Raw genomic sequence first — 25,404 nt, 5'->3', positions numbered from 1 at the left:
AAACAACTAATGGTCAATAAGTCGTTTTGCAAATACAGGGCCAGATTTCCAGCAACCGTAAACTGAAGTAGCTCCATGGATTTCAATGTACCGTCACTGATTAACGCCAGCTGACTATCAGGCCCATAGAATACACGGTCTATAGCCTGAATCTGGCAAACATTCACATGCTTTACTCACATGAGCAGAACCACCGAAGCAAATTCACCTGAAGTCAGAGCACCTGAATAGCACCTGAAGTCAGAGACTAGGGCTCCATGGCACTAGATGCTACACAGGCAGTAACAAAAAGGCAGCCCCTGCCCCAGACAACTTACAATCCAAGTATAAGACGAGAGACAATAGCTACAAGAAGAGATGTACGAAACAGAGAGATAGAGCCCATGAAAACAGCAAGACATTAGCGATTAGCAGGAAAAGCAGTGGCTGCTACACACCAGTTGCCCAGCCATTGTCTAGCGTGTTATTGGCATCACAGCACAGGTGAGCTTTAAGGAGAGATTGAGAATAGGACTGTTCACATGAACAAAGGTTATTAATGTCGTTGGAAGATCATGACCCATGTGATTAACTGCAGGCAACCCTTTGGATGGCTGAAATAACAAGTCTCATCATGAATGTAGGGCAAGATTTTCAGCCTAGCTTCACTGAAGTTAATGGAACCACACCAATTTACATCAGCTAGGGTCTGGCCTGTTGATAGTTCCTCTACCAAATTGACCCTGGAGTCTCCTCTGCCATTGTCCTCTTAAGACTGGATTGTTATTTAGTGGTAAAAAATATCACTCATCCAACTAAGCAGGAAACACTGGCTATAGCTGGCTAACATTTTCCCTCTTGGCCTTGTAAGCCTTGACTTCCATTTAAATGGTCCTCAATATATAGGGCCAAATTCTGCTCCCACTTACATAGGTTCAAATCAGAACTAACTGGTTATTCTAGATTTGCAATGGTGTAACAGACCAGAATTCAGCCTGAAGAGCATAATATAGGGTGGGACCTTTATGAATCTTACATCCAAAGGGCAAACTATAGGTCAGATCCTAAATCTGATCCAATAAATCTACACTTCTCCAGTGCACACATTTAGGACTCAGAACATTCTCTAATACCTAAAACACAAAAGTGGTTTTCAGGAATTACAGCACCAGATCCTCAGCTGATGAAAATGCATGTAGTTCTACTGTAGGCAATAGAGCTACATTGACTTACAGCAGCTGAAAATCTAGCTCACTATGTCAGACTGCATTTAAAGAGAGGGCAAATGTTCCAATTAAATACATTTGTATTAAATGTCATCACTGCTTATATGCATCGGAATGTCTATAGTTTGATTATGAACACACCGGTATTCAGTTATCAAAGCCTTCTAAATGCAGGATAAAATTTGAAAATGTGTTGTCAAAAGTTATGTTGCATTTGCCATCTTTTATAACAAACACTGGAAAGGCAAATGGTTTTAAAATCTTGCTTAAATTATTTTTCTTAGTAAAGCAATCAATTGTATCAACCAGATACTAAAACAATGTATTGCAAGCAGGTGACCTCTGTTTGGTGACCTCACCATGGCCTGACATTCTCTCAGCCTTTAATTTTGCATTAAGATCAACTTCAGCATGAAGAAATTATGCCATATAAGCCCTGTGTTAATTGCCAGAGAAGACCCCCACCTTTCAATTTGTATGCCATGATTTCACACCAGTATAATTTATTTTCAAACCTAAAATGACTTCAGACTTATAGCATATTCTATGCACTAACGCCGTTATAGTAATTCCTTTGATTTCAATAGGCTTTGAATCATGCCTTAGAGGGACCTAATTCTCCTCTGAGTTACTCTGGTGTAAATAAAAATGAACATCACTGAAGTTAATGGAACTACACTGCTATAAAACCTGTGAGAGAACAGAATTAGACCTTGTGAGTCAAATTGCACTCCCAGTGACCCCAGTGCAAACTCAGAGTAATTCCACTGACTTCAGTTGTTTTCCACTGGTGTTGCTGACAGCAGAATTTGCACCTGCTTTCTCAATTAATTTTGATGGCAATAATGGATATAACAGGTCATTCATTTTCAACAGGGATGTTGCTCTAAGAAAAATAACCACAAATCACAGCCTTTCACTTTTTCTCATCAGCCTCTTTTAGGCCAACATGCTCCAAAAGCAAGTGGTGATTTTGGATGCCCAACTTGAGACACCATAAAGAGGCTCTATTTTCAGAAAGTGCAGAATAACTAGCCTCTAAAAATCAGGCCCTTGGAAAGTGTCTCCAGTTGGTCACCAAAATCACTATCGATTTTTAAAAATACTTGGCCTTAATCTTTAAACGTCTGGTTGCCAAAGAGACTGGCCAAACTCCATGCTGATTTCAACCTGACCCACTGACATCAGTGGGAATATGAGGGATGTGAATCAGGCACAATACACACTTAAAGTTTCCTGTTCGGGTCTCTACAACAACAATGGTCCGCCATTGTTTTAATACCAGTAGAGTGCACACAACATTAAGTTACCAAGTATTAGTTGCTAATAGGACACACTGTAATTGCTTAAATCCTTTTTACCAAGTATAAATGAGCAGTGGTGATCAAAAGCAACCCCCCTTTTTATTTATCCACGTTCGAATAATTACAGAAAATGTCTATGACAGCTCAACTTTAAGCTGACAAAGTTTAAGAACATGGGACACAGACAATGATGGCTATTCCTGCCTGTATCTACCAAACACTCAGAACCAAAGTGACACCTGGCGTAAGAGGGTAGAACTCTCTTGACCACAATTGAGGTGTATCCACTGAAAGTTTACGGCAAAAATAGCAGGCACTTGCAAATGTATCTTTTGACTTGGGTCTTCTTCATGACCCCAGTTCAGCAAAGCACATAAGCAAGTGCTTAAATCCATCACTATTCAGCAAAGCAGTGCTTTAACTATAATGGTGCCATTGTGCTTATGTGGTTTGCTGCATCAGGGACCAAATGTGGAAATGTTAGTAACAAGTTTAAACAGCATCATCTTTATGAGTCCATTTTTGTGATATGATCTGGCATAAACTCAGATATAAACACTTTTTTTAATACTACTAGTCTATCTGCATTCTCTTAAATAGCAGGGGCCTTAATCCTCTCCAAATTGGGGAGTGACTCCCGTAAAGCCAATAGAGTTACACCAGTGTAAAAGGGGTACATGCAAGAGGAGAATCGGGCCTCAGATGCCTTTAACATGGCTGTTTATTCCAACTTAATCTCATCCTTGAATGAACTTCTTTCAAGTTTAAACTATTGAAAATAGCCACTGTCACTTCCCTGATTGTTGTAATTTAATTAAATAACCTTTCACACTGAGCAAACCCAAAAGCAAAAAGGCTCATTAATCTTTCTAGTGATTAGAAACACCTCAAGAGCTTCAAACATTTACCTCTCCTTCTCAGCAGCTGAAATGGTTTTAGGAGGATCATGGTTCATACCTCACATTCCCTGGAGCCAGAGATGGTATATGTGCAGGGCCCAGATCCATTAACTGATACATCCATGGTCTCAGAGTTTGTCGGCTTGTAGTCCACGTAATACTCCTGTAAAGGGGAGTTCATTTGCCTTTCGGACTCTCTGGCCTTTTTCCTGCGCCTCTTCATGAGAGAGTGTTGCTGCAGTTGTTTCATGCTGGCTGGGTACCGCTTCCAAGACACGTAGATAACCAACAAAATCATAGCCACTGAAAGAAAGAGGGCGACACTCCCAGCAATGATTTTATGAAAGGAAACATGCTCATACTCTGGTTCTGTTCCAGGTGTTGGTAAGTCTGGAGAAGGAGTGGGCATCACAGAGGTCATTTGATTGTTTTCCAGTTTGGAAATGGTAGGTTTGGGGATAAAGAGAGGTCTCTGGGGTGTTTTAGGTGGCTGGTATGATCTTTCAGTGACCACAACCTGGATTTCGGCACAGATATTATATGTTTCCACAGCATCGCTCACCTTTTCGCCCTGGATTTGCTTAGGACCCGCGCATATCATAGTGCTTTCTTTATTTCCCTTGAAATTCTTAAGCCAAGTAACAAGAGGGCAAATGCTTCGAGTACATTCCCACATATTTCCGGACAGAGTGATGGATATTAGCGAGATCCACGCATTGACAGTCTCCTGAGAGACGTTGGTGAGTTTGTTGGAATCCAAGTTCAGCTTTTGCAGGTTGGGCAGGCATTTGAAGGTCCCAGGTTCTATCCCAGTGATGTCATTCCCCGATAAATCCAAGTTGTGCAAGGAACTCCAAGTCCATGTTAGCCCTTGGTTAATAGACCGGATCCTATTCCATTGCAAATAAATAGAGCGGAGGTTGAAGAGGCGTGGAAAGTGGGCAAAGTTGATCTTCGAAAACTGATTGTGCTCCAAGTGGAGCTCTGTTAGCTTCAAGAGGCCAGCGAAAGCATTACGGGATAAACTCCGCAGACGGTTGTAGCCCAAATCCAGAAAATCGAGATTTCGGCAATCTTGAAAAACTCTGATTGGCACCGTTTTCAATGAGTTCGACCGCAAGTGCAAGATCAAGAGTTTGCGAAGGCCCTTAAATTGCTCAGATTGCAACACCTGCAACTTGTTGTAAGAAAGGTCCAGATTGCGGAGATTGGGGACCGGGTGAAATGTTTTGTTGTGCAGATGGGTAATTTTGTTGGAGCTCAGAATTAATTCCTTCAGCCGACGGATCCCCTGAAACGCATCCTCGTCTACGGAGCTGATGTAATTATGGTCAAGATAAAGCCATACGAGCTGATTCAGGCCTGCAAACTGATTTGATTTAAGCTTCTGGATGCTGTTGTACCGTAGCGATAAGCCTTGAGACCCTCCAGAAATATTCTGAGGGATATCTCTGAATGCATGTGATTCACAGTACACAATTTTGCCATCACATCTGCAGTTCTTGGGGCAAGCTCGCTGAGCCCCTGCGAGCATAAGAAACAGGACCGTAGGCAGTAGCACTAACACCACACTCATGCCTCTCAGCCGCTTAATTAAATGGAAACCTACAATATTAAAAAGAAGACAAATATCCATTGTAAAGCTATTAAAATAAATCAGCAGCAGATTACTAACGTCAATGGGGTTTCTGCTAAGGCATTAGTGGTATAGTTGATTTGAAGACAACCCGTTTGGCTCCTTTCTTGCAATGTTCATTGTATAAATGTCTGTTTTTTTGAGTTCCTATCCTACCTTCCCTCACACCCCCGCCACTCTTGTTATTCAATTACTTTTGTGTGATTTATGACCCCTTAGGATGACTGGGAACCCATTTGCTAGTCACTTGTTCTCCTGTACATCAGCACTCTTCGTAGCTGGTATAGCCTTATCATTAGAAGCTGAAGCTTTAGCAATACACATATTTGTCAAGTCACTGTGCTGAATTCACTGTACTATTGGAAAAGGAAATGAGAGACAGCTTCTGGTAGTTCAACAAGTAAAATGTTCCTTAATAAACCCAACTGCATGTAAATCTTTCGTAATCCAATCCCAAACAATTAATATAAAATAAGAGCTACAGCAAGCAGGCCAATATATAATAAAGTTTGTCCCTTGCCTTTAAAATGTCTCTTTATTGCATAATGGAACATTAGATGTAAGCATTACCGAACAGCATTCTGAATAATACTTCTGAGACTGCATTTCAGTGACTTCTCATTTCCATACATGCACACATAACACAAACATATATGTGTATCTATATCATATAACATTTGTACCGGACCAAGATATCATGCTGATAGTTACATTAACATTTATATGTCATAATAAAATGATCATGATTTATTATATATATGTGCATATGTATCCACACATAGCTAACATCTATATATAAATAGATAACACTATATAGGTGTATATTGTATACACTGTATGTAAATATATATACACTTATATAGGAATGTTGCCTTTATAACAGAGCAGCAAAAACTACAAAGTTTAAAGAGTGAAATTTGAATCTGAATCCCCCTCCTCTCTGCTGCTGATTTTAATCTTTTGCACTTCAGATGTCAGATTGGTTATTCGGTATTAATGCTGTTATGTGAGCACAGTCACATTTTCTACATTGTCTGAATAATCATGAGAAGAGGTCTCAGAAAATCCAATACACACACATAGGCGTGCACACTTTCTCAAAGGCTGTAATAATTTTGGGACCACCAGCTCTCTCCAGAGTTGTAATCTTACTCACAATTAGGCTGCTTTCTTCCATCAGGAGAATTTATCTCCGCTATAAATAGTGGCTTTATTATTTGTGTGCGCGTTTCTCTCTCTCTCACACACACTCAAATACTGTGCTGCAGTTATTTGCTTTTATGGTCCAATTTTAAACCAAGAGGCAATCAGTGCAAGAATTCTTAATCCAAAAAGACCCTGACTATGTGTCTCTGCCTTTCACTTTAATGGGTAGGTTTTTAATTTAAATCCTGATCTTTCACTATTGCTTATGTGCCAACAGCAGCACAGAAATATGTTTGAGCTATTATAGACTGGAGTGAGGGTGGGGGAGATAAAACTGTCACACTTGAAAAAATAAGACTGGCAAATGACTGCTGGAAATCTAGCAGCTACGTTAGGGATATCTTTTCAGATATCCAGTGAGCCGTTTCAAAACCACCTAAACAACAAAATCCATTACCCCTCCCCCCCCCCCCCCCCCCCCCCCCCCCCCCCAAACCCCCCCAAACAAAAAAACCCCCCCCCCCCCCCCCCCCCCCACACACACACACGCTCCTCACAAGCTGCAAAGTGTTAAACATCCTTCCTGACAGCCTGCATAAGAGATCTACAGGCTTATTTCATATGAATATAAACCCAGAAGAAATCCTATGTGACTCTCTCATGGATCTATATATGTACTTATCTATGTATGTAGAGGTGTGTGGGTGGTTTATATAGATTGTGAATGTACTTTGTACAGTCCTTAACTCAGTGCATGCATTTAATTAATTACATATAAAAACACTGCAGGAGGAAAGAAGGGGGAAACATGATCTAAAAATATAATAGCAAGTACAGTGAGTCACCTGGCAAAGAAATGCACTGCTGCTGTTTAGATTGTTCTCCCTCTTGTAACAGCTAATAATCAGACTGAAAAATATACTGTACAGTTACAACCGTGCTAAGAAGGATACAACAAAAGTTCACTTACCCATCCTTTTGTCATCCACAAATGTATCCCCTTTTTCTTCCTCCAGCTGTTTTCTCCTCTCTGTCTCACTCTTGCTTTTGTGTTGTTTTTTTTTTAAAATTGGTCTCCTTTCTTTAAACCATTGCAACCTTCATGTCACAGCACAGCTGCCAGTCACATCACCACCATCCGGCGTGCATGCCAGTAACCCACACAAAGTTCCCTAGAGAGGACAAGCAAGAATTTTGGGGATAAGGGAAGGAAGGGATGGGGAAGGGGACAGGGGTGGGGAAGACAGGACCAGGGATGGGGGTACAGAGAAGATGGGGGGGACCCTAAGCTCTCAGAGCCATTGTGTAAGTCTTTAGAGAACCGACAGCATTAACTGGCAATCTGCATGTAAAAGCAATAGCACACCATGAAGGTAAGCCAACTTCTCTGGGAGGAATAAGAAAATCTTCCCCGGTACCTAGCATCCCTTATTCTGCTGCCTTTTGCCATTCCCAGACACAGCAATCCATCTTCCAGCTCTCCAGTTCTTGAAGCAGACAGGCCTCCTGCGCTGTATAAGACGAGCCCAGTTTAAAAGCTATGCAGGACAGGTTTATCCATTTAGCTGGTCAGGTTTAAAGTGTTTTGTAGCTGTGCTGAGAGGCAGCTCTTGTCTAATTCAGAAGGCTTTCCAGAGAGTGATGGTGCTCTGGAGCTTGTTGGTGCTAATGTTCTAGTTTGCGATACACTGAGTGCCCTCCACTGGAGAAAACAGATCGCACATTAAAGGCATGAACAAGTGATCCTGTCATTGCTATGCAGACTTTCCCCTTTCAGAAAAGAAAATTAAAGACACAGATTGCTTCTCCCCCCTCCTGCCCCCTACCCCATCTCCCTGCCTAGATTATTATATGTTGATGCCATGCTTTTCTTGCAGTGACTGTAAAAGACTAAATAAAGCACCTGTTTCCTGCATATTTAGCAAGCTGCATGCTCTAAAAAAAAATCCTTCTAACCTGAATATTTTTCTTGTGCGAATTATAAATTGTTTTATTTTCTTTATTCAGCAGGGGAAGAGGTGGAGGGGAGGAAGGGGAGGGGATACTTGCAGATTTAAAACGAAAGTGATTTTAAAGGGGCCAGGCAGGGGCTGTGAAATATACAAATCAATCATCCACATAAAGGGAATTTAATTAAAAGTGCCACATTACAATGTAAATATATTGAAAATGGTTTTTTTTTCTTTCCTTAACTAGGTTAATTGCTTTTTGTCATAAAAATATAAAGTTTAATATCCAGTGCAGGGATGGAGATGCATAGTTATTGATACTTTATCCCCCATCCCCATACCTTGTTCAGATTCAAAAGCAGCAGATAGGGCACTGGACCAGGACTCAGGAGACCTGGTTCCTACTCTCAACTCTGCCACTGACCTGCTGTGTGACCTTGGGCACATCACTTCTGTGACTATGTTTCCCCTCCCACCCTTTGTGTACCATGTCTATTTAGGGCTTCATACACCTTCCATGTAAAGGGTGGGACAGAGTCATAGGGTGGTCCCCACCTGAGGTGCCCTCCTACACCACAGCATGAGGGTGACTGCCTCCGTTTCCCCTTTCTTTTGCCCATGAAAGGATCACAGTTTCTCAGTGTCTGATACAAAGCCCATCTCTGGACATAATGTATTGCTGTACATGTTCAATAGTCCACAGAACCCTCCCGATAAAACCATCCTTCCCAAAATATGACAGGTTCACAGCAGTTTTCCATGCCCCCTCCTGGGTCTTTATTTCCAGCTCATATTCCTGCAGGACCGCCCGGGGGGGAGGGGGGAGCAAGTGGGGCAATTTGCCCCAGGCCCCGCAGGGGCCCCCATGAGAATATAGTATTCTATAATATTGCAACTTTTTTATGGAAGGGGCCCCCGAAATTGCTTTGCCCCAGGCACCCTGAATCCTCTGGGCGGCCCTGTATTCCTGAGACCCCATCTCCAGTCTGTTCCCAGACTCTGCCCTTGTTCTAGGGCTCCACTTTCCAGGTTATCTCCTGAGAGCTCCCAGATTTGCTTCTTTCTCATGACTCTTCCCCAACAGCTCCAAGTCAGTTCTCCCATGACAAAACACCTCGTAGTGTTCCACTGCCCCAGGCCTCCCTGCCTGTGAGTCCTACCACTGCTCAGGGAACCCCCTCCGGGACCAACCCCTTGTTCTGGGCTCAGGTTTCTGCAGCCCCCTCCCAGGCCCAGGACTGCTGTGAGGGCGCTTCTCACAGTGTTACTCCCTTCCTGGGAGTCCTAGCCTTGCTCCTGGGATCCACCCTCCAGCACCATCCCTCTTGTTTTGGGTTCTTTGGCTCAGGAAGGTCAGCAGGCTGGTCCTCCTCTGGCCTCCTAGCCCCCAGATCTTTCCAACTTCCTGGCACTGGCTCTCAGGCTGAGGCAGGTCAGCACCCTAGCCATCCACCGGCTTCCTGATAATTACTCTTTCTTCCTGCTCTCTGCAGCTTTCCCCAGAGACCTCCTCCAATCTCCTGCATCTCTCATCTGCCAATCTCCTGGACTGACCCACTCTGTCGTCAGGCTCTCCCCCTTCTCAGGCCCCCCAAGTGCCTTCACTTAAGCCTAACTGGAAGTCAACTGAACAGTCGCAGGTGTGCTGGCCTCTTCCCTCCTAAGGACCAGCGTCATCCTGCAACTGACAATCTCGTGCCATGGGCCAGATTTTCAAAGAAGCTCAGCTCCCATTTAGAAACCTATGTAAAACCCAGATTTTCACAAGTGCTCAGCACCCAACCTGCAGACCTTTCTGAAAAATCTGGCCACTTATATATGAGCCTGAATGGGAAGCAAGCTCTTTGAAAGAAATCTGTCCTCAGTTGTAGAAGCTGAAGTCTTCTCAAAATACTGGCCTATGTGTCTGTACAGCACCTAGCACAATGGAGCCCTGATCTTCCCTGGAGACTCTGGATGCTGCTATTAGCAATTCCACTACTATTAACAATGGTAAAATTCAGGTATCATTCAAACCCTGAGCTCTTTATTCCAGTTTGACTACTGGCTCCAATGGCAATTTTGCCTGAGTAAAAACTGAGGCTCCGATCCTGCAATCAACTCCAGATGAAGTCAAGGGGCTGCCCCCCTCCTACTACCCCCTCTCCCCACTTCACACAGAGTCAAGTGCAGGATCTAGGCCTGATTAAAGATATCAAGATTTGGCTCTGAGTAACTAGGGATGGGGAAACAGCTCCTGTAAGAACTCGAGATGGGCTCAAATAAGTTTCTGATCCAAGTCCAACTTCTCAAAGTTCAGGGGAGTTTTGATCCAGGTTTTAGTTCTGTCCTGGAATAAAGATATGAGGCAATTTACAAATCTCCTTTCAGGCTCTGACCTTAGATGAATCTGCATTAGCAAATGTTACCATGTTTGATTTTTAACAATCAAGTAAGCTAATCTGATGCTGGGACCCACCCTACTGGATTCATGGTTTAGCCAGAACAGGTGACATGATGCTAAAGACAATTTGTCCATGTCTACACACACAACAAGGTCATGGTCAGCATCGTGTTAGCTAACTTGATTATTAAAGGTCATTTTTAAGCATGATAAAAATGTCTAATATAGACAAGGCCAAAGTCTCAGGCACTGGGGTTTGGTAGAGACAATTCTCTAAGAAAAACCTATCTAATTTTTTTTTGCGGGGGCGGGAGGGGAATAGAGGGGGAAATCTAAAAAAACCTACGAAACTTTCCCTATAGTTTTCTTTTTCCTTGATGTCTGTATTTCTCACTTTTATATGAGACCAGAAGCCCAACTGCCAGAAGCTGTCCCACATTCTATACCGCAGTAGAGGTGGTTGGAAAATGTTTTTAATAATTTTTTCCCGTTTTAGATTTCTTTTGAAAAAAACCCCAACTTGAAAACTTTGGGAATTCAGCCAAAACCAAAACAGTTTTCAATTGACAAACAAAATGTTTTTGGCCTAAACTATTTTTTTTCAGTTTTCTGACACCTCCCCCCCCCCCCAAGAAAAAAATCAAATCCCAAAATTTCAAGGAAAGCAGACACTTCCCTTGAAAATTTTAATTGAGTCAAAACCCCAATTTTTGACCAGACCTAAAAGCTAGCCCAAAAGGAAGCAAGTTGTATGAGAAAGATGAAAATGCCAGTTTTTATTCCCATTCTATTTATTCCCATTCTCTACCCAAGAAGTAGAGAGTTTAAATAAAGTTTTAGGTACTCAGTTGATCCCAATCCAAATGGCAAGATTTCTTGCCTGCAGCTATCAGAAATCTGCAGAAATTATCAATACTAATAACCAATGAGCCTGTTTACACTGAGATCTACTCTTTATCATCCAGACTGATGACTCTGTATTTGTTTAGTTAAGCTTTTGATCAATATAATAGCTGTGATTAGGGTTTTTTGTCATTCTGTCAGGGCGCACGGAGGTTTGGCCTTGAGCCTTTAAACTTAATGGTTTGTATCTCATTTCATAAAGAAATGATAATAATAAACAATATCTTGCACTTACATGGCACATTACATCTTCAAAGTGCTGTAAGACACTAATAACCCTTACAACATGCCTATGAGGAGAGAGAAATTTCATCACAAATCTATGGCCACCAACACCACCACACCTATCACTATGCTGCAACTTTCAGCAACTTGGAACTTCGCAGTGACATCAAGGATAAAACTAGGGCTGGACAGGAAAATGGTTTTCCTGTCCCACAAAAATTTTTGAGATTTCGGAATAAATTTGCTATCATGAATTGAAACAAAAATCTCAAAAATGTTTGCAAACCAACAAACTGAAAAACAGTTCCATTTGGGTTGATTGAAACATTTCATTTAGATTTTGACCTTTTTTTTGGTTTGTTTTTAATTTCTTTTTTGGATAAATTAAGTTATATTTCAAAACAAAAAGTCATTTTGGACCAGAAAGAGAACTTTTCCTTTAGAAAATGTTGAAACCGCACGATTGGACAATTTCAAAGCGTTTCCCCCTTGCACCAACACCTTTTCGAGTCAGCCCAAAAAAACAAAAACAAAAACAGTTTCTGCCAAAAATTCCTGACTTGTTCTAGGTACACCTCCAATCACACTGCCCCAAAAGTGTCAACTCACACTCTTTGGCTATGTCTACACTTAAACCACTACAGCAGCACCACAATGCTTCAGTGTAGACACGCCCTGCAGTGGATTTTTCACATCCCTGAGCAACATAGCTGGGTCAACCTTATTTTTTAGTGCAGACCAGTACTTAGGCTATGTCTACACTGCCGCGGTAAGTCGACCTACTCTATGCAACTCCAGCTACATGAATAATGTAGCTACAGTTGACATATCTTAGGTCAAGTTACCATGGGGTCTACACCGCGGGGGATCGACGGGAGAAACTTTCCCGTTGACTTACCTTACTCTTCTCATTGGGGGTAGAGTACAGGGGTCGACTGGAGAGTGATCTGCTGTCAATTTGGTGGGTCTTCACTAGACCCACTAAATCAACCCCCTGTGGATCGATCTCAGAGCGTCGATCCCAGCTGTAGTGTAGACATAGCCTTAGTCAGATCCTTCTGATCTGACTATTGTGAGCTCTTCTTCTCTGACACTCTTACCATCCCTGTCCCGTCTGTTCAGAACTCAGCTGATAAACACATGATCTCTGCTCATCTTTCTGATCATGTCATCTCCACATACCTCCATATCCCTCAACTGTCTTTTTCTTTTACTCAGTCAGCTTAAATCCCTTCACTATTCTGACCTTCCTTGCTGGGCTTTTATTGAGCCTGATGAAAATAATAGGGGACTTGAAATTCTCAAAGAGGGAGGGGACTCCCACTGAGATAGCAAGAGACATGAGAGTGACAAAGTGGGTAATATAATATCTCTTATTGGACCAGTGAAACAGGCAAGCTTTCGAGCTACACAGAGCTCTTCTGAAGACGGTCCAATAAAAGATACTACCTTATCCATCTTGTGACTCTCATATCGTGGGACCAACACAGCTACAACAACATTGCAAATAGCAAAAGATAAGTCAGCCTACGAAATATCTGGGCCTTCTATCTCTTCGTGGCCTCCTTTACAAAAGACAGAACATTTACACAGGATTGCCAACACCCAGCGTTCAAAATTCACAAGTCAGGCCACACAAAATAAATAAATAAATAAAATCATGAGACTGATTTCAGAATCACCAAACTGAAAAGAAAAATAATACATTTTGAGTTCTTTGTATTTGCCTTCTGGTTCTGAGCCTTTGAGGTGCACTTGAGTCAACTCTTCAAGCTTTTTTCCACAACCACAAAGCTAGGAATTTATTCTTAAAAAAATAAAATAATAAAGCTCAGATTGCCACATAGACACCACCAGCTGAGGCTGAAAATACAAAGGGCAAAATCATGATCATTTAATGGAAAAATTCTCATTGACTTCAGTGAGGCCAGGATTTCACCCCAAATATTTTCAGACTCCAAATTAAATCTTGAGTGCTGGCAACACTGTTTATATTTGGCAAATTGCGTGGAATTCAGATTTTAAAAATACATGGACAAGGGAGAAACAGTTGGTTGGAAAACTGCATCAAAATGGTTTGGATTTTTTTGTTCTGATTTTTGGAAATTCAAAACGTTTCAAATACCTCCATCAGCTGAGTTTTTTCAAAAGGACTTAAGCACAGTTGGACATCCAATTTCCAGAGACATAGGAGTTGGAAAGCTCACTCTCTTCCATGCTTTTGAAAATCCCAATCATGTATTGGTTGACGAGCGGAGGAGGAAAAAAAATCACAAGAACCTTTGTGGAGTTCTTCCCCGTTCATTTTCATATCTCATCAAAAATTCAAAATTCAAAAAATTTCAATCAGCTCAAATAAATATCCAGATTACCTGGCTGTATACCAGTCTTTACATTCACATAAGTAATTTCATGTGCACAAACAGAACACATATAGACTAATTGTGAAGGCCTTGGCCAGATCCTTGACTGATTCATTTAATAGATTCATAGATTTTAAGCCCATAAAGGGCCATGACGATCCTTTTCTCTGACCTCATGCATTACAGATGCCAAAGCACCTCACCAGAAATCTCTGCATTGAGCCCATAACTTCCATTTGAGTGACTGGGTGTCTTTTAGAAAGACATCCAGTCTTGATTTAAAGATGGCAAATGATGGAGAATCCACCACATCCTTAGGTAAAAAGAACAGGAGTACTTGTGGCACCTTAGAGACTAACAAATTTATTAGAGCATAAGCTTTCGAAGAAGTGGGCTGTAGCCCACGAAAGCTTATGCTCTAATAAATTTGTTAATCCTTAGGTAAGTTGTTCCAATGATTCAGTTCCTTCAGTGTTTAACAGCTTGAGAGTCAGAGCTCTGGCTAAGAGGACTTGGGAAGCTAGTGTTTATTCTTTCAGCCCACATATTCAAACATATACAATTTCATCTATTTTCCAAGTGTATGGGTGGAATTCACTTGTCTCCATCATGAGCCACCATTACCCCATCCATTCACTACATTTCTTAATGAGCAGTTATTTATGACCGTCATGTGCACCATGAACCCTATTTCTATAATAGAATGCCCTCAAATAGCAAATATTACCACGCTTCAGACTTTGGAAAAGTTTGTTTTAGATTAGAACTTTGTGGCTCAAGCCCATGAGTAGATATTTTCATGGTGTGGTATAATCTGAATAACTCAAATGACTACACGCACAGGTATGACCTAAGCACCTAATCCTGCTCGATTCAAGTCAATAGGAGCTATGCCATTGTCTTCAAGGGGCACAGGATCAGAGTCACACACAAACATATGTTTCACGTGACTGCTTTATTGTCTGGAGTTAGTGTAACCCACCGGTGAGGATGTGTTACAGCTGCCCCCACAATATGCCCATTCAGAGGATTTGAATCTGATACAGCCCCCAGCTACTGAGTCTTGGCTCTTTAGCTCATGTAGCAGCTTGTGCTTGTATAACCCACACACTTCCTGGGTGTGGTGTTGTGTCCCATCTAGTGGCACCGAGACCACTTAGAGAGAGATTAATGAGTCTGCTCTACAGCCTTAGCTAACAGGCAGTTGGCATTTAGCTCTTGCAGTAGAAGCTCATGCACTAAGCTCCAGAGAGGTCCTAGGTTCACTCCTGCCCACCGACAAGCGGGTCTGTTGGTGTTACACTTGTACCTCTGGAGGTCCCTAGTTCAGTCCCACATGGGCTGGATAAGATGGCGGTCATCATACTAGTACCAGATGGGTGTGGCATGGAGGAAGCTGTCTTAAAATTGAAGTTTGGGTTAGGAGAGGAATGCAACACTTAAGCCTTTAGTGCCTGAATGCTCCACCCTTGGTCAAACCACTAGGGAAGGGCATTGTTTCTAGTTGCTTCTGAGCCTATTTCAAACCAAAACTTTCACTGCTATGTCACATTCACCAATATTCATTTGTATTATTATTTCAATTTTTATTTGCAGCTTTTAATTTAAACTTTGCTTACCTATTTAGGCAGTTGTTTTTTATTTATAAATTCATTTGATTAATTATAAATGCCTAACCTCAGCTCTAGTTGCTTTTTAACACAAAATTTAAGAACCCCAAGTGTATCTACAAAAACATACATATTACATGCGTCTGATGAAGTTGCCATTCACCCACGAAAGCTTATGCTCCAATACATCTGTTAGTCTTTAAGGTGCCACAGGACTCTTTGTTCCTTTTACAAAAACATAGTCCATCATGACACAACTCTAGCAGCCTATCCTCACCCCTTAACCAAATTTCACCACACACTTATTTTTCCATCCTCACATCAACCCCTGAGCACAAATGGTCTGATCCAGAAGTCAGTGATATCAGCAGAAATACTCTCACTGACTTCAGTGGACTTCAGCTCAGGCTTTAAAAGCATGTGACTATAGCTCGTCTTAGAAACATGCCATAAAGGTCAGCTTTTTCAGACATTATGAACCACTGGGTGATACAATTGCTCTGACTCCCTGTTGGCCTTTTGTTGGGTGCCATCCTTATTGGTCATATCTTCAATGGGAAAACAAGTCATTAAAAATATATTAACTGACACATTACAAATAAAACAATGTTAAAAATATTAGCACCTACTGTAGACAGCAACAGGTGGTCACGTTGAAAACATATTGGCTGGTCGCGGTAAACCCCAGCTGTTCCTTGGGTTAACCATGACCAGCTAACGTTACTCTCCTTGTCCACACTAAGGGCAAAATTGTATTTTAAAATTGTGTTAGTTAAAACATTTTAACCGGCACATTTTCTAGTATGCCACATTTTTCCGGTGTAAAAAAAGCTGCTATGAGCAGTTCTTGGATTTCTCTGTAGTTTAGGATCTACCATCTGTGAACACCGAACTAGAGACTCATTTTGGAACTATGATTTTCTCTTTTATAAAAAGGTTTTTCAGACCTCTTCTCCCTCCTCCTCTGGATATTGCTACGAGTTTGTTTGATGGCATCTGTGCCCCAGAAGCTAGACAAGGTCTTTTTCTTTTATTAATATTTCTGTATATTCCTCTCCACCTCAAGGGCAGTGAAAAATACTGCCTAGGTACAAACAAAAATATATGGTCATGCTTCTGAAGGTCTGACTGTACACAAAATGCAACAGGATACTGTGGGCTGGGGCAATATGAAAGTGAGAGAGAGCACGCGAGAGAAAGCTTAACTGAACCTCCGGGCCATGTTTTCAAACATTCAGATGCCCCCCATTTGGGGCTGTATTTTCAAAAGGGCTAATCAACCATTTAGACATCAAAGTGAGTGGCAACATTTTCCGACGATCTGGGTTCTGAGCATCTTTCACAATCTGGCCGTTACTTAGATGCCTCAATGGAAACTGAACTCTTCTGAGATTCCAGTCCTTATGGTGGACACGGCTGGGAAGAGTAAGGTGGGAAATAGTTTTCCCAACCCCTGAATATTTTCAAAAGTCCATTTCCCCCCCATCCCCAATTAGGAAGAAAAGTGGAAATCTCAAAAATATCCACAAACCAAAAAAAAGATTTTTCAGTTTGGGTCAAATTCTTTTGATTTCAACCTCCCCGCCACCCTGTCTAACTAGCTTAAAATTTTGAATCAAAAAGTTACTTCAAATCAGAAAAAAATGAATTATTCATTTTAAAAAGTCAAAATTAAATGTTTTCACAATTTTGAACCTTCCCCCCCCCCCCTTTTTTTTGTGTCAGGAGATTAATCAAATCTGAACCTGTTTTGGTTTAGATGAATCAGTATTTTTAGATACACAAAACATTTAATTAAAAAAAAATTGACCAGTTGTACTGGGTCCTGTTGAAAATATGACCCTCAATGTCTCCTCTATCTTTCTGATTGAAAACTATATGATGGGGGATGAAGAGGCACTTTTTCTTTAGTGAATCGGGAGAGGGGAAATTAACCAACTCAACCCCCCCAACAATATCAATTTGCTTATGAGTCAATGCTGCCTTCTTGGAATACACCCACAGCTTCTAAAAATACTGTATTGCTTGAAAGAATATCCTCAAAATATACCCAAGATACAAAGCCCCTTTTTCAGTTGCATTTGCCAGAACTCTCTGGAATCTCATTATAAGCACCTCAATTTCTCACTATTTCTCTTCCTAACACATGAAAACCCAAGTTCTTTAGACACTGCATCACATGTATAACCTTCATACATTTAGTTTGTGCCACTAGAACTCAGCCGAGTAAGTCTAAGAGACAATCATGTGAACCGAGTTCAGATAGTCTGAATCAGCTTATCATGCCCTTTGGGCTGGAGACTTTATATCTGCTGTTGTGGTGTAGCAAAAATGCACATTCATCATTTAGAAAGGAAGGTCTAAAGGCACCCATCAGCCTTTAGTTAACTATGAATCAGCACCAGAGATGGTCATTTTTTCCCCCAAACACAAGTTTTTCATTGACAAATAGATTTTTGTTAGAACAAAAAATTTTCACCAAAACAAATAGCTTTGGACAAAAATATTCAGGTGTTTGTAAAACACTCTATACACACATAAAAACAAACAAACCCTGATTTATTTCCACTTTTCAAAGGAAAACTTTTTGTTAGCCAAAAACCAAATTTCAATTTGGGGGTTTCACTTTTTCAACAAAACCCCAAAATTTTCACAGAAAATGTTTGACAAAAATGAAAAATCTGGTTTTGTTTAACAATTTTTACAGGAAAAGAAAGAAAGAAACAAACAAAAAAAAACATTTGCCAATATTTGCCAACCAGCTCTACTGAGCTCCTGTTGCAATCTTGCCTTTGTGGGTATCAGACATCACAGTGCAAGGCATGATATAAAGACCTGACTAGAATTGAAGTCAGTGTGAAACTGAACCATTGTTCCCCATTATATATATTTCTTCTTAAAGCATTACAATACTATTAAGAATACATAAGGGACTAAAATAATGGATGTCCCTTGAAATAACCATCTCTGCTTCTTTCCTCCATTTCGATACTGCAGCCAAAATTTTAAGTAGGGACTAGCCTGATTTTAAAATGGCTCTTTTTGACCTGTGCTTAAATGTGGACGGAGGAGCCTAGCTTCAGGCTCCGATTTTAAGAAAAAAAAGAAAACTTGGCCAGGATTTAGAATGTGCCCATCACCTGATATTTAGGCATCAGACTTATTTTTAGACTGATACTCATCTTGTTTATGAGGTGATCTGGGCTCTATTCCCTACTCCTTCCCACTCCTTTCCCCTGTAAAATATCTGAGGAATGTCATCCACTCAGAAGTGTCAACCAGGAGAGTGTAGCTGGCTTGAGATTGACTTAATGAAGTCAGCAGAAATGTGAGATGGATGGGTTTGGAAAACTGCAACCCACATAAGTACAGATGCTTCTGATGCCTCTCTAATAACTTCAGCCAATCAGGTAAACCTAAACTATGCCTGGAAACAAGCAGCTCAGATATTTAGAAGCCCAAGGAATTATGCTGAAACCTGCACAAGAAACCACTCTTGTTAAATTAGCACTGGTCTCCTAAAACTATTCCAAAGTATCAAATTCTGAAGTATCTTTGTTAGACCACCTCTGTCAGGCAGCTGTTTCACTGTAGCTGCAAAAAATTAAAACAGCCTGGATTTAAATGAATGAATTCCCCCACAGGGTCATTTGGGCACGTGTTATGTACCAGGGTATATATTTCTTTGGCTAAATCCTGAGGCTTCGTCTAACAAATAGATAATCTTAGGCACTTATTTACCCCCATGACATGAGACCCTCACAATCTTGGATGTATGCAGTGACCCCTTTTAGGCAGGAAAGAGACATTGTTCACACAGGGGACTGAAGCACAAAGAGTTAGCTCACTTGAGCTGAGGTGTGTGCCTGCCCTGCACTACCCTGCCACACTCCACCGGTCTATGTGGACCCTGCTGATTCACATTAACAAGTTGTTAATGTGCTTTGATTGAATCCAGTTTCAAAGATCTCTAAGGAACTATTAATGCACATCAGCAAGGGCCACATAGACAGCTATCATGCAGAGGACTAGATTCACACCACAACTAAATGTTCATGTAGACAAGCCCTTAGTGACTTGACCAAGGTCACACAGGAAGTCTGTGGCAGAGCAGGGAATTGAAACCTCATCTTCTGAGGTCCAGGCTTCTAAGCAAACTTAAAAGATTGAGCTTCAGAGGAGCTTTCCAATTTACAGCAGTTGAGGATCTGGCCCCCATAATCACCAAAATATGTTAAAACTCAATTTGGTTACAAACTATTGTGGAAGCCACCTGTTGTTTATCACAGTCTCTCTTTTTTTAAAGGGGGGGAGGCCGCGCGGGACGACCCGCATTCAATTTGAAAAAGTATTAAGAAAAAACAATTTCTGCTAATGAAACACCCCTCCTCCCTCTTTTAAATTAAATCTCACCCTTTAAGTTCAAAATGATGCTGAGACATAATATGCCATTTGCCCACTTTCCATTCCTCCCTGGCACAGTAATTGTGTTGGAGGTTATCATTTATATTGAAGATCATCCTTGAGTTAGTTAATTGGGCCTCAAGCTCTATAAAAATAATTCAAACCTGGCAATTGTTAATAAATTTAAAGCCCTACAATTCGTTTCATCCTTGGAACAATTCAACAGGCTAAAAAGTCACTTGTCTTTATTCCTAATGTTATTAAAGAAGGAAATGTCTAAGCCGGCAATATTAGGTTAGTGCATTAATGTATGGTCATTTATGTTCCCAAGTAGAAAATGTGAGTGCTGGCATTTGGGAATGCCAGCCATGTCAATTTTTAAATCAAGACGAGATTTACTAAACATGTTTATAATGTTGTAACTCAGCCCATTTTACAAGCCACAGAGGGAGCAGTTTCACACTCCTTTTCTGGCTGATTTCTCTGAGGATAGGAACCATTTTTATTTTATTTTAGGTAATGGGGGTGGTGGCATAAGAATTACCACCGCAGCAACTCGCTGGCCAGAGGGTTGGTAAATACATCACCATGGTGTGACACTCATGAAAGGGTTAATTTGTAAGAGTTGGTGAGAATCCGCCCCTGTGCAGGGGGCCAGTACAAGGCCACTGAGGCACTTAAGCCCTCAAAACTGGGCTTACGTGGTATAAAAAAGCCTTGCTCTGGACCTCTGTTCAGGAGACAATTTCATCCAGAGGCGGTGAGGTGACAGGGTCCTGCCTTCATCCCTTGAGAAGCCAATGAGGTTTTGATCATGACAATTTAATACTCCTTACTTGTGTTTGATTGGCTGAGTGTAACAGTCACTCCTTTTTCCTGCTGAGGAAGCATTTTACTGGTACTCTCACTGCAGCTCCAAGAACATTTTATTTCTCTATTCTCGTACAGTTTCACCTAAGCTCAGGCTAACTAAATGGTTTCCCTTTTTATGAAGGGCACATTTGTAAATTGTTTATAAAAGGTTAATAACTGATTAATAGGAATGATGGTCCAGTCATTAGGCCACTAGCCTAGGATTTTGGAGACCCAACTTCTATTCCTTCACCCTTCCACACACCTCCTGTGTGACCTTGGGCAAGTCACTTAACCTCTCTGTGCCTCGATTCTGCATCTGTAAAATGGCACTTCCCTCCTCCAGGTGGGCTAAATACATTAAAGATTATGCAGCACTTTGAGATCTGCTGGCGAAAATGCTGTATAAAAGCCAAGTATTATTGTTATTCAATACACAGTTATTCAGTTGCTACAGAGTCCAACAGATTGGTTGTAATGAGTTTGCAAGTATCTAGAACACCTGCATCTGACATGATTATTACCCCATATAACATATACAACTTATGCTTGTCATATATATATTAATCACTTATTAACCCAGTATCAACTATAACTAAAGTATCAGACCTTTAATATGAAATGTGACCAACTTCACACAATAGGTTAGCTCTGTTATTTGCATTACAATCTTCTACCTCCACACACAATATTCACCAATGCTCAAGTCCGTCAAAGCCCATGAAAAGCAGGGGGGTGAAATTTGCACCACCGATCTCTGCAGCAGCTCAATTCCTGGGCCACAGCTTGAGTACAAGGCCAGATCAGAGAGAGAGCAGGCTATAAAGAAGAAATGGGGCTTGACTCTCAAAATATCTATTTTTAAAGGGTCAGCTTTTATAAGGGCCCATTTTCAAGTGTTCAGCACTACATCTGGTCAAAAAAATGCCAGTTGCTTTTCCTGGGAGATTCAGAAAAAAAATCTATTTTTTCCTTCAAAATTTCCTATGAAAAACTTTCAATTTTACATTGAAAAACAAATGTTTTTGGTAAAATAAATGAATATACAAAATATTTTTCATTTTTAAAAATGGAAAATTTGAAAGGAAAAAAATGTTCAGTGAAAATTTTCATGTAGGAAAAAATAATAATTTTGCACTGGGGGGGGGGGGCGGCAGCAAAAGCTTAGATGGAAAATTTTCATCCGGCTGTATTCATCACCCACAAGTAGTGACAGATTTGCAAAAGAGCTCAGCCCCCAATATGTATGCAACATCCTGAGCAATTCTGAATATCTCTGATGTTGATGCTTCAATGGGAGCTGAGCACTCTTGAAAATCTGCCTCCCAATTTCCTAATGCTTCAGCCGCATTCACAGTGCAATATTGTGTGCATGCATTTTTTTGCCTCCAATATTTAGTGTTCACTATAGGTGCCAGATTGATCAACTTGGAGAATGGTCCTGTCTATTTATCCAGATACTAGGTATGGCATGGCCAGAAACAATGCAAGCTTCTCCCATGCTGTCCTGCCCATGTGCTTTATTCCTGGTGTGGAGTGGGTACAAGTGGGAAGACAATTCAGTGTCCATAGCTCATCTCAAAATCTTGGCGCCTCTGCTAAGCTGGTCAATGAGGTGGCTTAGTGGTGCCAGTCATGACAGTGGTTTTGTGGTGTGTGCATCTGTTTCCTAGGATCTGGACTGGGACCACCGACTAATTGTTACACAGAGCATCGAAGAGCCACTAGCCAGCCTTGGCTGGGTTCACAGCAGGCTGGATTCAAACCAATGACCTGGGGGTGAGTGGCTGTGTCGATGCATTTCCTTGTTGTTATCTAGGCAGATAGATATTTAATCAAAATAACGAGGATCCAGGGATAATTCCAATTGGACAGTTATCCAATTCAGGGACATACAACTGCAGTTCATTAAGAGAGAGTATTACAATCACAAGTCACCTCGAGTGACCTTTGCCTCTTTGCAGCAGTCCTGCATGAAGCCTTGCAGCGCTGGATGGCTCATCGTAGCCCTGGATGTCAGGCTGACTTCCCAGATGGGCCCCCTCACGCCTGCTGAGCTGGGCAACTGAGTTCCATTGTGCTCTGAGTAGGCAAGTATGGACAAAACCCACTGGAGCTGAGGTAGGATCACTGGATCCTCCAGAGAGCCGCAGGGAGGAGCACAGACAGACAGCAGTCATTAACCCCGTTCGGAGTTGCAGCACCCCTCACGGTTGGCCTGTGGTAGGACCGGCTCTAGGCACCTGCAAACCAAGCAGGTGCTTGGGGCAGCACAAATCCAGGGGTGGCATTCCAGGAGGCTTTTGGGTTTTTTTTGCTTCGGCAGTTGCACTCTCAGAGGTTTTGTTTTGTTTTTTTTTGCTTGGGGCGGCAAAAAACCTAGAGCCAGCCCTGGCCTGTGGGGTGGATTTTGTCCCCCTTCCTCCAGTATGGAGCACACCTGTGTAACCCACACATCTCCAGGTTCTGTCCCCTCTAGTGACACCGAGACCACTTAGAGAGTGAGAAAAAGAGATTAATGAGTCTTCTCTGCAGCCTTAGCTAACAGCCAGTTGGCTTTTAGCTTATGCGGTAGAGTCTCAGGCACTAAGCTCCAGAGGTCCCAGGTTCGATCCTGCCTGCCGATGACCGGGATCTGTTGGTGTTACACCTGCATAAAGCTTGCTTATGCAGGCATTCTACCGCTCTCTAGAATCTTGCCCCGCGTGCACATCTATTGCATTACGATCTAGGAGGCCACATTCTAACCAGGGCCTGCCCTAGATCAAATGGCACCCCAGGTGAGGAGCATCTTCAGCGTCCCCCCCCTCACCCCCCATGTGTTAAACTTTTGAATACTTTACAGCACTCCGAACTCGGCACCCCCGGCGGTTGCCTGGGTCGTCTGCTCCTAAATCTGGCCCTGATTCTACCCTCAGTTGTACTGGTGTTAGTTTGGAGCAGAAGTCAATGGAATCGCTCTGGTTTTACATTGGAATGACAGGGAGAATTTGACCTTGAATCTTTCATGACACTAAAAAGTGAGAAATACTATTAGACCCCTATTTATTTTACAAATATGGGTTAACTCTATTGATGAATACATAGATCATAAACACACAGACACACACAGAGATATATACATACACACACATATATAAAAACAACAAGGAGTCCAGTGACTCCTTAAAGACTAATGGATTTATTTGGGCATAAGCTTTCGTGGTTAAAAAACCTCACTTCTTCAGATGCAATTTTACCCACGAAAGCTTATGTCCAAATAAATCTGTTTGTCTTTAAGGTGCCACCGGACTCCTTGTTGTTTTTGTGGATACAGACTAACATGGCTACCCCCGAAACTTGACTCACACACACACACACACACACACACACAACCAACCAGATTATAAACAAGGTTCTGCCCTGATGTATGCCCCTATTGAAATTAGCAAAGTTGCAGTAGTCTCTGCAAACCCTCCCTCAATGCACCTGGAACTTACTGGCACAAATCATAACTGGGGGCGCAATTTAGAGGTCAGTTTTCTGTCCACACTAAGTAGCTGATTGCACCTGCAAAGGAGACCTGGCTAAGAACAGGCTGGAAATCAATCCCCGTCTGTCTAAATTAACGTATGAGAGTTTCCCAGCAAACTGAGTAATAGACAGAGCAAAACAAACAAGTAGAAACAAAAGAGTTCACATATTTTTGTTCCAACATAAACAACTCTCCTTGTGCTTGAATGACAGCAAGGGCCCAATCCAGTCAAAATTTGCTTCCATAGCTGCTGACCCACAAAAGCTCCATAGACCTTCTGGGTTTTGCTGCAATACAGGCCTGTCACTATCCTATGCGTGACACATGAGCCCTTTGGTGACAGGGTATGCTGATGAGGACAGAGATAGCTGTAAATAGCTCAAAAAATAGCAGCAGCTTTATTCATTTTTTGGAATTTCAACATGAAGTCACATTGACTAGTGTTGTGGTACCACATAAAGAAAGACTCATCTGCCCAAGTCTCTGACTCAGCAGACCATAGGTATTCAGCAAAGCACTTAAGCATGTGCTTAATGTTAAACACATGCCTAAATACTTTACTGAACAGGGATAGTGCATAATGCTTTACTAAACTGGGGTCAAAGTTAGGATGACTGGAGTAACATTAATTCTGCATTTCAAGACTGTTGTGCAATTAACTGAACTCTCAGCCTTAATGCTGCATTAGCACAGATTTTTGCATAGAATGAAATCATCGGTACCAAATCAAAGATTAAAACCTATTTATTGCATCACTAATTTTTCAAATTATGTGACAAAGATCAAGAGAAATAACCAGCTTATTAAACTGAAAAAAAGAGATGGACATTTTCCTATTTACAGCTGAATTACCAAAATGAAACACATATTTCTGTATTAAAACTGCTTTATTTTGAAGATGTAGGATGAAATTCACTCCCATGCAGAGGATCAATGGAAGGGTTATTCGCCACTTGAGTTCTATTTTCACAACTTCTGTGGTCTATAGGCCTGGGACCCTCTATATAGGAG

At 41.5% G+C, this 25,404-nt stretch overlaps 1 protein-coding gene across 1 annotated transcript in view; it reads right to left on the bottom strand.

The window, feature by feature from the left end:
- Positions 1-7,234, bottom strand: part of LRRTM4 (leucine rich repeat transmembrane neuronal 4) — a 421,490-nt gene extending 414,256 nt beyond the window's left edge. Inside the window, exons 1-2 of the mRNA XM_026657186.1 lie at positions 7,161-7,234; positions 3,467-5,013 (exon numbers count right to left, since the gene is read on the bottom strand). Of these exons, the coding sequence (XP_026512971.1) occupies positions 3,467-5,013; positions 7,161-7,164 (1,551 nt within the window). The 5' untranslated portion in view covers positions 7,165-7,234. The remainder of the gene's footprint in view (positions 1-3,466; positions 5,014-7,160) is intronic.
- Between the last annotated feature and the right edge of the window lie 18,170 nt (positions 7,235-25,404).

Source organism: Terrapene carolina, unplaced genomic scaffold (genome assembly GCF_002925995.2).
Source record: "Terrapene carolina triunguis isolate 2854851 unplaced genomic scaffold, T_m_triunguis-2.0 Scaffold53, whole genome shotgun sequence".
NCBI lineage: Eukaryota > Metazoa > Chordata > Testudines > Emydidae > Terrapene > Terrapene triunguis.
This window is presented reverse-complemented; position numbering and strand designations above follow the sequence as displayed.